Source organism: Cyphomyrmex costatus, unplaced genomic scaffold (assembly GCF_001594065.2).
Source record: "Cyphomyrmex costatus isolate MS0001 unplaced genomic scaffold, Ccosl1.0 scaffold8, whole genome shotgun sequence".
In the NCBI taxonomy this organism is placed as follows: Eukaryota; Metazoa; Arthropoda; class Insecta; order Hymenoptera; family Formicidae; genus Cyphomyrmex; species Cyphomyrmex costatus.
The window spans coordinates 622863-637665 of record NW_017280375.1 but is presented as its reverse complement, the minus strand read 5'-3'; the positions used below and the strand labels follow the sequence as shown (position 1 = coordinate 637665).

At 37.6% G+C, this 14803-nt stretch overlaps 2 protein-coding genes across 2 annotated transcripts; both read left to right on the top strand.

The window, feature by feature from the left end:
• Positions 1 to 1735: 1735 nt before the first annotated feature.
• Positions 1736 to 3148, top strand: LOC108781234 (uncharacterized). Its single transcript, XM_018549151.1, has 3 exons — positions 1736 to 2186; positions 2280 to 2396; positions 2673 to 3148. The coding sequence occupies exons 1-3, from the start codon at positions 1736 to 1738 to the stop codon at positions 2942 to 2944; spliced, it is 840 nt and encodes a 279-aa protein (XP_018404653.1). The 3' UTR covers positions 2945 to 3148.
• A 5992-nt stretch (positions 3149 to 9140) lies between these two features.
• On the top strand, positions 9141 to 10313 carry Osi6 (DUF1676 domain-containing protein Osi6). Its single transcript, XM_018549150.1, has 3 exons — positions 9141 to 9467; positions 9686 to 9788; positions 9919 to 10313. Exons 1-3 carry the CDS (start codon positions 9141 to 9143, stop codon positions 10311 to 10313), a joined length of 825 nt encoding a protein of 274 aa, XP_018404652.1.
• Positions 10314 to 14803: the final 4490 nt, after the last annotated feature.

Below are 14803 nucleotides of genomic sequence, written 5' to 3'. Positions count from 1 at the left end.
ACATGATTGTGTTACGGCCCGTTAGATACTTAAATGCGAACATTACGCGTTGCATGAGATAAATTTGCAATAAACCTCCATTTTATGAATGAACTAAAATACAATGGAGATACGTAACAAATGCAGTCGTAAATATCCGCGTTTCAAAGTAAACAGAGCACAGCTGAGCGTGCACTAATTAAAACTATCATTCGGTACGTAAGCGCAGAATTGGGAAAGTCACTTTATAAGTTACTCATAAATTACTTTTTAGATTACCTTATATGTGTTTGAGTACAAATACAAAAAATAATACAAAATTGGAGCAAACCTTATATGTGTATAATACAAAAATTAAAGTACCCAAACTTGTTATGCTTAATTCTTGTAATAAAAAGCAACTTGTAAGTAAGTTGTAAAGTTACTTTTCCAACCCTGCAAGTATATGAATTCCGCATGTACACGCGATAAAGCGCAACTGCTTTCGAGGACATTAATCTAATTTTAATAGATAACGCCGTCTTTAAAGCCTCGTGAGCTTCGGTAAAGTTTTTAGTCGATCACGATCGTCCGTATGCGATCGAGCCGTGTCGTGGAACGGAAGAATAATTTGGAATCAGTTGTAGTTATACCTATCAGTCTCTCTCTGGCTACGTATATACTGCGGTGTTGTAGACATGTGAGGGGAAGTGGAACAGAAGAGAAAGGCACACGAAGATGAACTAGATTTGGATAGTCATCTCTCCTTTCCTGCCGCACGCATTGCCCATCTTCGTCCGGCGCGGTGTTCCTTTGTCTCTTTCTCGTTTTCCTCCACACCCTGCCCCTTCCCACGATAAATTCGCATTTCTCGCATTCTCCGCTACGTAAGGGGTCCTCCTCCTCCTCCTCATTGTCCTGCGTACATTGACACACGATATCTACCTGTCGGGAATAAGATCGCTAATAAATAATCTGTCTCTGAGCAAGCATCGATGCGCGATGGCGGGGCGTAAGATTTTATGTTGGTTTCTCGCATGGGTTCCAGCACGGTATGCTCGCACCTATTATTTATCAGAGATGCGTACGATTGTGTTACGATCGATACCGGCGATCACGATTCGAAATCGGTACGTTCTCTTCCGCTCTACTAAAGCACGGGAAAGAGAGAAAGGAAAGAGAAGCCGAACTATACGAGAAGAGAGCTGCGAATGATCCGGGAGCCAGTAGTAGTACGTGATCTAGAATAGCGCGAGATCTCGCTAAACGCGAATTACGTTTGGTGGAGCAGGTAAAGGAAATGAGCGAAGGAAGGGAGCGCGCGCGGAAGGTGCGTGAAGGCGTCATCCGCGTCGATGATGGAACCTCGCTCTCGCAAGCCAACCGCGCCGTAACGCTCTGAAACGCGTCGGAAACAAGAATTAAACGAATCGTCGAAGAGACCGGCATCTAAGTGAACGAAAAATTACCGGCTAATGCACAGCAAGAGCAGAGAACGGCAGCCATCGTACCCGATGTTCTCCTTGCTTTTTTCTTGGTACAATCACCGACCCTCAAGTAGATCTATATAAATGGGAATTGCAAGCACTTACGCTGCAGCACTCGGACCTCCGCCGTAGGTTCCGCAGCTTCACGATACGCACGCGACGTTCCCTTAGTTTTGCCGCGCGCGGTGGTTCGAACGACGCAAAAAGCGCAGGGATAAGGGCCCGCCGCGGTTTCGACGGAGCCTAATCGTTTTATCGACACGTGACACGCTCGTTTCCACGACGAAACGATGCTTTGGATAGACAGCATCCCGGGAATCGATCGCCGGCGTCTACACGGCATCTGCCTGGCGTTGGCAATCTGCGCATTTTTCATCGTTGACACGATCGACGCCGCCACGAACGAAAGTAAGGACACATGGACCGGGTTCTCGACGTCATGCACATCGGAGGACTCGAAGAACGCGTCGGTTTCTTGTCACGGAGTGCGAATTGTACGGAAGATCGTCCAACAGCTCCTCGAGACCACCAGCAAGGAACGGGACATACAACTGTTCGACGGAATATCTTTGGTTGAGGTGCCTGGCTCTTCCAGAAAGGCTAGAGTTTTGAAGGGCTTTGGAGGTCTCGGACCCTTCCTACAATTTCTAGAAGGCAGAGAACTGAGAGTCAAGCTACCGTCTTTACTCCCACCGAATATTGAAACCGCTTTGAAGGAGAGTTTGCCTTCCGAAGCTGAAGGTTTGTAATTTATTATGAGCGATACACAGCTGATGGGAGAGATGTTGGAGACAATTTATAAAATTTTCTGAAAATCTTACATTTTTTTTTTAGCGAGAAAGGAGGGCGGTGGTTTTGGCGGTGGCGGCGGCGGCGGTGGCGGTTTTGGCGGCGGCAAAGGTGGTAAGAAGGGCGGTGGCGGCGGTCTCATTTTAATGATGCTCATGATGGGTAAGTGCTCGTAAATCATTATTGCATAAAGAGATTTTTATAATTGAAATAAATTACATCTTTTGTTAAGATATTAAGAAATAATAAATAAATAATACGAATTTTATCAATTGCATCTAACGGAGAGAAACTTACATTTAATTATCATTACGTGTATAATATTATTACATAATCAGTATGTTTTCGACGTAATCTCATGTCACGTTCGATTCTATCTTATAATTTACATTTCAAGTATTAATTAAAAATTTACTTTTTTTTTTCTAAATTATCTAGGTAAGATGATGGCTGCTATGGGTTTCGGCGCATTGGGTCTCCTAGCTATGAAGGCGTTGATGGTTTCGGCAATGGCCTTGATGCTGTCATTGATTGTAGCGGTGAAGAAACTAGCGGGTGGCGGCGATGATCACGGCGGCGGTCACCACGTCGTTTACGCGCAGGAAGTTGGCCATCATCATCGCAAGAAGAGATCAGTCGTAGACGTTGACTCCACACAGTTGCCTTACAGAGGATACGCTCATCTTTACGCTAACTTAGGACCATCTTGATGCTTTTAATCGTTAATTGCACCAACCTCGAGATTGAATTGATTCTCCAGCTTCTCAACTCTCTTATCGCTACTAAAGCGAACTTCTCAGATAGATACGGCTAGATACGACTACGTTGACAACAGCACATTGATATTACGCTCACGTAATTTACATTTCACTCACATCATCATTGTCCTCTTATTCATCATCACATTCATTTAACGCAACACGCATGCTTTTCACAACGTGGCTTTCGTTTCTTTATAGTTTATAAAACTGCAAACGTCACAGTTGCGGTAGGAGGGTTAATAGGCGCTGGAAAATGACTAAAGACGTGACGCGACGCGAAGATCAGTGACAGTGACATTGACGAAACGACAATGACTGATTGACAGTTATACGATAGAAAGTGATATTTAACAAATGCTTGCTCGCGAGAAACATGGTAATTGATCTCCATTGATCTGCCACTTTGACAGGACTCTCAGTGAAAAATCACAGACACGCACCGAAGAAACCAAAGTATGTTGTTTGATTTTTTATTTATTTATTTATTTTTTTTTTACCCACGTATTTATTGTTGTGCAACACATGTTAATAAAGCATACGTGTTTGGAAGATACGAAATATCATGCTTACATTTATTACCATCTCGATTGAAACGCCAAATTGTTTAACTTACATTTATTAACGACATTATTTGAAATCGCATTATTTTAATTAAATGTTAAACAAGATGATATATAAATCACAAAATTAATTTAAACAGAAGCGCCGTTTAGTATGCAATTTTCGGACGCGCCAGCGTAACGTCGCTTATTACTAAAAATTAACAAGACATTTCGTATAACAGGCTTGGAAACGAAGCGACACGGTTCGCTGAGTCGAGTCCGCCGATATTTCCCATTTACTCGCACACTTGGAACATTGGAAAATCGCAGGAACGAGGTAACAAATCGAGCCAATGAGGAAAGTGTGCCAGCGACCTACCGTGTCGCATATTCACCTGCGTTTACTTAGCTAACGTCGCGACGCAAAGCTAATAATAGCGAATGTCACCTAAATAGACTAATAGCGCATCGAAAGTTAAACATCGCACTATATGTATACGACAGTATGCAATTAATCTGATCGATAATACGACGGTATTCCATTATACATTTTATATATGATATCTTTTCATACAAGACATCGTAAGATTCATGAAATTTAGAGTCATTTGAGCTTGGAATGTAGCGGGATTCTGCGGCAATTTGTACTGAGGAATTCGGTGTGAATCTTGAGAAAGCCAATTTGAATCTTTCAGACTCAAAGATAAATTACGAGAACGCGTCTGTAGACACAAATGCCGGCGGTGCTTGTTTTTATTCGCGGCGTTCCCGCGCGCGTGCACGTGGATCCAAAGCGGATTGGAGAGCTCAATGGAAGGAAAAAACAGCGAAGGAGAAAGAGGTAGAGGAGAGGCGTGATGGAAGAAAGGCTCGATCGAGCCGAGCGGTGTGTAAGAGGAACGGATCCTCTTTCTCTTTACGCATCTCTCTATGTTGGATTCCTCCCACTGCAATCCTCGGCTCCTTCTTTCTCCACGCGGCGCGCGGTAGGGGAAGGAAGAGCTCCGGCTAAGACCCACTGGCATACATACCGATCGTTTCCTTTTTTACGTTTCGAATATCATAAAACGTGGAGACTCGCACTGAAAGCAGCTCAGACGGCGATGCAGTCCCGAGCAGAGCAGGTCGCTTCTCAGCGATCTGCGATCGCTATCATTCTTCCTACGTGGAATGTCGGATTGATCGATTCATTATTATTGATTAATTCGTTATTATAGATTACGTAAATCAAATTATTTACCAAATATTCTCTTCACCATTTAATTGTACATTCTTACGCTTAATTATTTCTACTTATATCCATCGCACTACTTTTCTAATGATCGAGAAAGAATGAAGATAACGCGTTTTGTACTCATACTAATTATTATGATCAAATCGAGTTCATTATATTTAATAAGATTGAAAGCAGTAATCAATTGCAATTACTGTCGACGCGATGATTAATGGAAATAAACGATTATCTCAAACAATTATTTTCTTTCCTTTGATCATTCTAAATAATCTTTTACAACTCTGTATAAAGGAATGAATGGGCGATATATCTATTGTCATTATAAAGTTATCATTTATTCTGTTCTATCCTTATTAATTATTCATAACTGTAATAAAAATATGACTTGGATGATTTTCTATGATCATTACTAATATCTATTATTAATTAAAATAATCCAATAATATATAGATATATATGACTGATTTGTGATCTATTGCTTATAATGATCATCATGGAAAGAGTTACCGGCACAGTTTCTGGCACAGCAACCGCGTTATGGTCCATAGACGAGAAGAACCAGTTGGGCGCGGAAGAGTGCCCCGTTACATTCCATACTCATTATAAACTTCGTAAAGAAATTTAAAATTCAAATTTGATCTGGTTGGCTACCGGTCGATTTTTCAGGTCGTACTCATGTCGATAGCCAATGGAATTGATTGAACATTGCATCAGAAATTCCTAGCACAATCGATCGACAGACATTAAACCAGTTACTGACAAGTTCGAAGGCTAGAATATCGAAGACCACCGGTTCTTTCCGATTTAGGACAGGAAACGCAACACGATTGCTGGATACGCTTTTATGGACATTGCTGTCCTAAATCGATATGCTTTTTGAGTGATTCTCTAGATACCGTGGGAACATTTTGTTTCATTGGCATATCGGTCTGGAAAAACACCATGACCTCCAAAAGTCGGTGACCTTAATATGTAGACATATAATAAACTGGTAATGCAATCGAAAAGAGGAAAATTTTTTATGAAAAAGTAATTAAAAAATGTAGAATAAAATTTTTTCATGTAAGACTTTTTACAAAGGAAAATTTTGAAAATTAAGGAATTAATAGTATTCTAACCTTTACTATAATTGTTAAATTATAATTAACAATAATTGTTTTAACATAAAACAAATATTTACAGCTGTGAAAATAAAATTGAGACAGAGAGAAAATAGGAAGTATCGATTAATTTGAGAATATAAGCCTTTCTGATCATTTTTCCAAATAAAATAATATGTAATTATTGATTGTAATAGAGCAAATTATATCAATTCTATCTTCTACGTATGCAATATACCTTATTAACATATTTTCTTGCCACTTTAATATTTTAATAAGAAGCCAAGTATAAGTTTTTCAGTAATAATCACTTTAATACTATACATTTGTATGACAAGAGTGAGAGTTATTGTAATTTGTGTTTAATTGAAATATCCGTTTTTAATCTGCATTTCACTGAACGGAATCATACGTCTCATCTACAACGTTGTATTCTCGCGTAAAGGATAGTGATTTTACCGCGATGGGCGTGCCTGTGGTTTAACGATCATTGCTGTCGTTGTATGTACAGGAGAAACTTTGGTTTTACTTTTTAAGGCTTGCTCTTCTGTTGGGAGTGAAGGATTGACGAAAGGATTCTGAATGCTACCCAATGACCGAGAAAGGATGAATGAGCATTGACGTAAGATCGGGAATGGGAACTGTGTTGTTGTTGCACTTGCTTTTCATTGAATCCCTTCTTACGACGAGAGAATTTGTTGACCGAATTCAAAACGAGAGTGCTCTTTCTTTACTCGCCGTAGTGATTATGTACATAAATTAACAAAGAGAAGAGCGCGTGCGGTCTTCGGTAATGGTAGAGAATGGACGTAAAGTGTATGTAATGTGCAACGAGTGCAATTTTTTTACGTCCTCTCTTCTACCTTATAATCTCATTTTATTGAACATGTAAATGATAAAGGAAAGTAATGATTGTAGTGTGTAATATTAAAAGATAAAAAAATCAATGTTAGAAAGTCTCGCAAATTTATAATCGGATGATGTTTATCTTTTCCATAATATTAGGTCGTTTACTATAAAAATATGTGGAACGCGTTTCTCGTTTCACAGTTCTAAGTCACATGTCTTTAACTGATTTGAAGATAAAAAAAAAAGTAGAAAGAGAGAAGGAGAGAGAGAGAGAGAGAGAGAGAGCCAGAGAGGAGAGAGAACGCACTTTCTATAGAAAACATCTAATATAATACACACATACACATTCTAAGTAAAAAAAATTTAATTCCTGTTTAAATACATTGCTCTCTTTCCAAGGTGTAAATAGTTTTATATTTTGCATACATTTTTCAATTATATTTCCGCAAATTGGAAATTTTGATTAGTCACGGAAGCACACATCCTTGTATGATAGCGTTACAGTCTTATAGATGTAGTCCTATATATGTAGACCATTGGTTTTACTTTCTCAGAATTTAAACCCACGCCGCACATATACGCTTACTGAATGTGAAGATTTTCTTGATTGTCGCATTGTACTGCTTTACTGCTCCCCTCAAGAAGAAACGAAATGAAAATGACAAGAAGCGTTATCCGTTGGCCCGTGAGAGTTGCAGGGTCACACTAGAAAGTGGTGTCCGCGTGCGCTGTAATGAAGGTCGGATCCGGGATGTTTGAACCTGATCTATACCAGTTTTCTTTCATTCATATCGATCATGTCCCGTATCTGCTCCTTAAACGCCAAACGACGCACGTAGAAAGATTTATGTCCGAAAAGAGAGCACTGCAGACTCTTTTCCTTAAATTGTAACGATAGTTGATCGCTAAAAAACTAATTGAGCTACTTAAGTGTCGCTAGCTATATTACCACTTGCTTACACGAGTTTATACGAGTCTCGTGTAGTGGCATGTACTAATTTTAGAAATTAAGTTTTCAGTGGTAAGAGTATAGAATTTAATCAGACGTAAAGATTACGTTATTCGTCTATCATTTACTATTATTTTTTTCCTTATTAGGAAGTACAATGTAATAGGCTGTCATATAAGCTTATTTAACATAATTTGCTACTGTTTACAGAAATTATAATAAATTCATTATTGCTGAACGGGTTTGGCTGCAATTAAATTTTTCAATATCTTCGTAATTCATATACTATACATTTTCTACTCAATTAAAATGTCTGTAGTTTAAATAAATAGTGTGGGACTATTTTTTATCAAATTTTTCATTATTTTTGTATTGAAGATAATAATAAAAACCTAAGCAATGTTAATATAAATTAAGATATGTATAAGATGTTTTTCCGAAATCAATTAGAGTTAAAACTGAGGTTTAAGAGATCGTTGAAAGAGCTTTCTCTGGAATTTATTTACATAAAATTTAACACATTCTTGAAATTTAGATTCCATCTGTTCTCCAATTTTAGATATGTAAATGTGTAAAATAATTAGGATAAACTAGAAACATACATTGCTGAATTCGAGCGAACATACCTAAGTCTACTTTTAAAAATTAATAATTTATCACATAATTGTAATAATACACTATTTCTTACATAATATATGCATGAATTAAATACTTACATTATTTGAAGTAATTATCACACATATTTTATAAAATTAAAAAATTTATTAAAGTATCAAAAAATAAATATTATTGAAAATATATACATACACAAAGTTATTCGTGTGATTTGATATTATTATATATTAAAATAATTATTTCTTATATGAGAAACGCTAATAATATTAAACTCATATTATTTTCAAAATTTAATTCAATGGAATCAAAGATTAAAAATCAAGTAAATAAACAAATATATAAAGTAAAAAAATTTACATCCAATACATTCAACTAAAAATTGCATATCCTGTAATGTAATGTAAAGTTAGTCTAGTATACTTAAGAAGATCGTTGTTGAAAGAAAGCAATTTTACTAGCGCTCAAGGCGTTGCCTCTTATAGCATCTATATGCCCGGCCTTTATTTGTTTTGTCGTAGGTAGGTCGCAGGTCGCATCGTGATAGGTGGCGTGGCCAAACCTCGGTCATAGGTACACTTATCGTCTATTGGGTGAACATGTATTCATGCATGCCAAATAGGAAGAAAAAAAAGCCGGTGGGGACCGTAGTAATGGAGTCCGTAAAGGAGGGGCCCGCCAAATATAAGCTAAACGGATTGTCCCATGGACCACACGAAATTTAACTCCACACGAAGTTTATTCAGTGAATTTTGACTTCGTAGATCCATCGGTATCTACGAATTTTTTTATATCTTTTATAAACGCGTGCTGTAATCAGGTGTTTTGGTCACACACCTCGTGGAATTTGCAAGGAGTCATGAAACTACTGAAGAAATTCTTAATTTTGACGACCGCGGTTGTTTTCACCACTGGTCAGAGTGTCGACGAGTGTCTAAAACAAGATAGCATATCCTGTGTACAGAAGACTCTGTATAGGACCGCCAAAGAATTCTTTGCCAAGGATAAGCTAGAGCTTATAAACGGAATTAGTATCGTGAAGAGTAACGTCAATGCCAGGTCTGGCAAGGAACTTGTTTATGATCAAGAGATGGATACCGCTAATGATATCGCGGAAAGACAAAATTCCCTCGAGAACTTCATTAGCGATGAAGCTGGGCAGTTCTTGACAAGTCGCAGTCTCCGGGTACATAAAACACATTATTAAAATTATTACATTGTTGTTTTACCAAACGTTAAACAAAAATAAAATGATACGAGGGGGTCACTTGGGAAATCCGAAATGCACCCTAATGTAACGGTTATCACTTAAAAAATTTATAAACTTTTTCATCTCTTATAGAGATCTCATCTCGTATTCAGAAACACAGCGTGGTTGAATATAAATCATCCATTTTTTTTCAGATAAATCTTGCATCTGCTTTTGAGAAAATCCAAGAATCAGCTCGTGCCTTCAGTGAATCTGCTCCGCCAGAAATTCGTCAGGCTGTCAACGAAATTGTTGAAGGTAGCGTTAGAATTAATAAACTTTCACATAATTTTTATCATATCTCTATTTGTGTTACGACAATTATTTAAAAACTTAACTTAATATATTTCATTGATCTTAATTTAATAAATCTCTTTTAACATTTTAGCACGAGGCAAGAAAAAAGGATCTAAGAAAGGAATTATGCCGCTTTTGATCGCCGCAAAAATAAAGCTTGGTATTTTGGGTGTTCTCTCATATTTTGTCATTGGATTCTTAGCGAAAAAGGCGATCCAAGCGTCTATCATTTCCCTCCTCATCTCTGCCTTCGTTGCTATGAGAACATTCTGGTCAGGCAAAAGCCACCACCAGGACGTCACTCCTTACAATGGTGGCTGGAGCGGTGGATGGTCAGGTCCCGTTAGCGGTGGATGGTCAAATCCCGTCAGCAACGGGTGGTCCAGTTCCGGATTATCTGGTGGATGGGCCAATGGTGCTTCTCCCGGTTGGGAAGATTCTCATTACGCACACGGCCAAGCATATTCTGGATATCATCAGCACTAATGATCACTACGATCATTGATGTTTTCTTCTTCCGTTATTTTTTTTCATTAATCAATGGCCGATGGGAAGAATGGGATGTTGGCAGAAGTCCGATGACTTTTAAGCCTCACGTTGATTTTTGTTCATACAATCACAAGAATATTTATTTTTATTTATTTTATTAATTATGTCATTAAATAGTAAATAGGGTATCTCTGGCCCTTCCGTGATGTACATTAAATATACATATAACAACATTCGTTCGCGTACGCGTATGCAAAATAGATCAATAAATAATCAAACTAAAGAGCTAGTCATAATATGTATGATTGGTGAAGATGTAACTTGCTAATTACGAAACGCGATATTACGTATGTATTACAACTTGGCGCGAGTTTTAGCGTAATAACAAACGTTTCTGTATATAATGGTTCGTAATTCATAGTTACATCTAGTCCAGTACAATGTATATGCAACATATTATAGTATTAAACTATACGCTACGTACGCTTTGTAATATGTAATTCATTAATAGTATTTAAAAAATTCGAATGTGTATTCATTGAAATCCTTTTTTTCCATTTACGCGCGCGTTTTAATACTTAAAAATAAATATTTAGTTTTTCTTTTTGGTGAGATATTTCTGTAAGATAATGATGAAAGCACTTCAATCTTAAAATGATAATCAATTTCAATTCGAGAATTTCGCTAATTTTTAGGAGCTCTTTATATTTTTATTTTTAACGCTGAACACGAAAATCGTTCATAAGCCTGTAGAGAAAAGCTTCAAAAAAGAGAAATCACCGCGACAGCAGCGGCAACTTTCCAGTCTTCCAGGAAGGTCCGAAACATTCTTTTTTTTTCTCACGAGCGAAACTGCGCGGCGGCCGCGTTGCATAAAGAGCACATTCGAAATCGTTAATACATCGCGAGTGTTCTGCTTCCTTGACGAGTCATCCGGCCAGCGGCCGCTCGAAGCCGAGCCGACGAGATGGAAATGCCGGCTGACTCTCGGCATTCTCGGATGGTTGTAGGGGAAAGTGCATGTCTCAGGTGCATCCGGGCAAAGTCGATTGTTTTCTCGATCCGTGGTGGCCGGAGGTCAAGAAGAGATCGCGGCACACGTACGTCATTCCTAATCGGGTCGAGAGGATAGGCATACAACTAAATCTCTTGAAACGGATGTCCTTAAGTCCTACATAGAAGAAAAATAACTAGCTGGAAAGGAGGTTGAGGCAAAATAGCGCGTTTCTTCCTCGCACTACGCTAAAACCTCACTTGATGTAATAAAAAGAATTTTACTTCGACAATATATATTTTTTGGGACAATACGTTGGATTACGACGATATAGACATTGATAAATTAGTATTTACATGTGCTGAAAAAATATATGATTGAAAAAGAAAAGAACGTAATAATCGATAGTACATTTGGAGAGTAAAGTGAGACCTGTGATTCCTTTTAATCGGTAGACGATTCTATCGTGTAGTAGACATCGCGATAATAATCCGTAGATAATTTGCTTTAAGCAAAAAGCATGTAGCTAAATGAAAATATATTAGATTTGCAAGTAAATTAAAACATGACAAAAAATAAATTATTTGCACGGGATATAAGAATGGCGCAAAGAGGAGGCAGTGTGTCGGAGCTAAAGAAGTGATTGTCATGCATCATTACACTCCTCCGTAACAACAACGACCACGACGACGCGGGAAGGACAACGAAGAAAAAGACGCGAAATTGTTTCGAGAGGAAGAGGAGTTACTTTCGTTCATAATACAGCTGAGAGTGCAACGTTGTATTAATACCAGTAAGATATTGAAACAAGTAAGTATCTTTTTCCCTTCGAGCTATTCTATCGATTGTATTACATTTTTCGTATTTTATATTCAAGAAGTGTATATTATGTACTTAAGGCTCTATATACTCGTATTGTATGTTGCGATAAAAGACATTATTTTTCATTTAAATTACTTAATTCATAGATTCTTGTTTGTTGTATAGTAATAGAAATTTATTTTACTGTACATTTTTTTTTTTTCATCCTTATGTTTTTATATAATTAGTAATTTGCTCGTATTTATTTCAGATAATTAATTAGAATTTTACGTCAATGTTTTATTTAAAGTTTGTTATAAATATATCTGTAGTATATGTAATATTTTGAAAATAGAAAATAGTATTTCTTCCGTACCACGTGATGCGAAGCGGTGTGCATCGAGGGAATAAAAAAAATTCATGAAACTTAGCATTGTGGCCCGTGTTATGGATGTGCAAGCGGATGAATAAAATCGTTCTTAGAGCTCACAAAAGCGGAATTTCTCCGCGTCGATAGCGCCAAGCGTTCATCGTCTCGTTATTAGAGAGTCGTAAAGTTCCGTGTCGATCGCGTCTTTTACTCGCATCTAAATCCAAGTATGGTTCTCACGTCATGATTAGTTTCGAGAGTTTCTCATGCGTCACTGGGTTAGATTTTCTAGTGATAGGTCGATTTGCTAGGTCATTATTAGGTGTGCATATCGTTGTGTTGTCAATTGGCGTAGAATGATCTTTTTATCATTTTACGTAGTAATTTAAACATTTCTCTTCTGTAACGCTAGCGAGACATTTAGCAATTTAAAACATTTCGAATAATTTACATTCCTAGTAGTAATCTCAGTTATACTCTATATACTTATTTATAATGTCAGAAATATGATAAAGTCTATATTTTGTTCATATACTCTACTTATTTATAATGTCAGAAATATAAATAATAAGGTCTATATTTTGTTCATATATTATTAATACATTCTATTTATTTATAAGCAAAATCATTCATCTTTCAAATTTGCTAGTTAACATTCATCGCACGCTTTATTTGCTTTCCGATCTTCTATTATCGCGTGCATCTAATTTGACAATTTCTCACGTGAGATAATTTTACTTATAAAAAGCACTTTTACTTGGTAGATCAGACAGCCTTAATACATAGCATGTATAAGATATTGGTATTACGTATGCATTCAATGGCTCATATATAGGAATTATGCATTGACTAAGGTGCTGGCGGCTGGTACATGCAACTTGAACTTAACCGAGCGCCACGATTTCGAAACAATCGCTAGGCCACCGTTACCTTTCCCGTGACTTTCAAAGACTTACGGCCAGGGTCACATAGTCGTACAGAATGGATATATCTGCTATAACGCAATCTAATTGCTGCTCTCGTGCTTAATTGCTTTTGGCGGCTGACTAATTAGTATCGCAGAAGCGTTGCGATATTCGAGCCCGGTTTCTCTCATCACTTGTTCTCTCTTGGTACTCGCCCAGCAAAATCTCTCTGTCTCCCCTGCGGGGATGTTCTGAGGAACTTTTAATAAAGCATTTCGCTACTTTCAGTCAATTTCCTTGTTTTAATGCGACCTAAAGATGAAAAACATGCTGATGAAGAATGTGTTAATATAACTCCGTTATAAATAACAATTTTTAGTGTTATAAGTGTAATACCGCAATGTAATACACCCTGGTAGAACAGGAGTATGGACACCAATTGATTTATTCATTTATTCATACATTGCCAGATAGACGAATCGTTAATGGGAACATCGGTTATTTTTCGATCTAGTTAATTTATCGATCGAGGATATAAGAAGCATTTGCTTTTATTTAAAAGATATATGATAGGCGTGATTTTCTGTTCAATACTTTGTTCGTTTTACTTAAAGCTTGTTTTACAGAACCCGCCGGGTTACAGGCCGCGTCAGGTGTGTGATTTCGCTCAAGGCGACATTCGTTCTTGGGTATAGGGGGGATCTTGATCCCCGAGAGAAGTCGGGATCGAGAACATCGCCACTGTGAGAAAGAATAAGAAAAGGAGAAAGAGTGAGATAGAGGAGAGAGAGGGAGGCGAGGGAGAGAGAGAAAGATACCAAAATAATTGCCCAACTCTCGACCCAGTTATAAATAGGTGAGCGACCTCGTTCCAGGAATGATATCTCATGTTTATCATCTGTCAATGAATTTTCGAAGGTAGAGCAATATCATCTGTAACAATTAAATGTCTTGTGTATATTAAGAACGCTCATATATGAGATGTTCTTCGTATAGTTTTGTCTCCATCTATATATTCCGAGCAATCGTTGCGTAAATCGCAACTTCCGACTAAAATTAAGCGATCAGATAATTCCTTATATTCGCCATTGTATTTAGGAAAGCTGCGTAAAGGAACGAAAATAATTACAGTTTACCGTAAGCGACTTAGTATATCTAGATTTCTTGCGTTCTACATTGTGCTACTTAGTACAATGAATTAATCAAGCCAAAGTTGTACGACATGAGTCATCAGTTGTCGCTAATGGACCTTGTAATCGCATCCGCCGACACTGAATCTTCATCCTTGAGAAGTACATGCGACGCATCATATACCTATCGAAACTACCTGCCTATATGGCCTCGTTGAGTTGAAGTATCTGGAGCGGCCGAAGCATTTCTGGTTATTTGAATAAACGAGGAGAAATATTGAGTTAAC

Excerpts from the sequence above, each read along its gene's own strand:
- LOC108781234 (XM_018549151.1), top strand. The coding sequence starts at position 1,736 with ATGCTTTGGATAGACAGCATCCCGGGAATCGATCGCCGGCGTCTACAC. Across the intron at positions 2,187-2,279 it reads TTTGCCTTCCGAAGCTGAAG|CGAGAAAGGAGGGCGGTGGT; the intron begins GTTTGTAATTTA and ends TTTTTTTTTTAG. Across the intron at positions 2,397-2,672 it reads TTTAATGATGCTCATGATGG|GTAAGATGATGGCTGCTATG; the intron begins GTAAGTGCTCGT and ends TAAATTATCTAG.
- Osi6 (XM_018549150.1), top strand. The coding sequence starts at position 9,141 with ATGAAACTACTGAAGAAATTCTTAATTTTGACGACCGCGGTTGTTTTC. Across the intron at positions 9,468-9,685 it reads TGACAAGTCGCAGTCTCCGG|ATAAATCTTGCATCTGCTTT; the intron begins GTACATAAAACA and ends ATTTTTTTTCAG. Across the intron at positions 9,789-9,918 it reads TGTCAACGAAATTGTTGAAG|CACGAGGCAAGAAAAAAGGA; the intron begins GTAGCGTTAGAA and ends TTAACATTTTAG.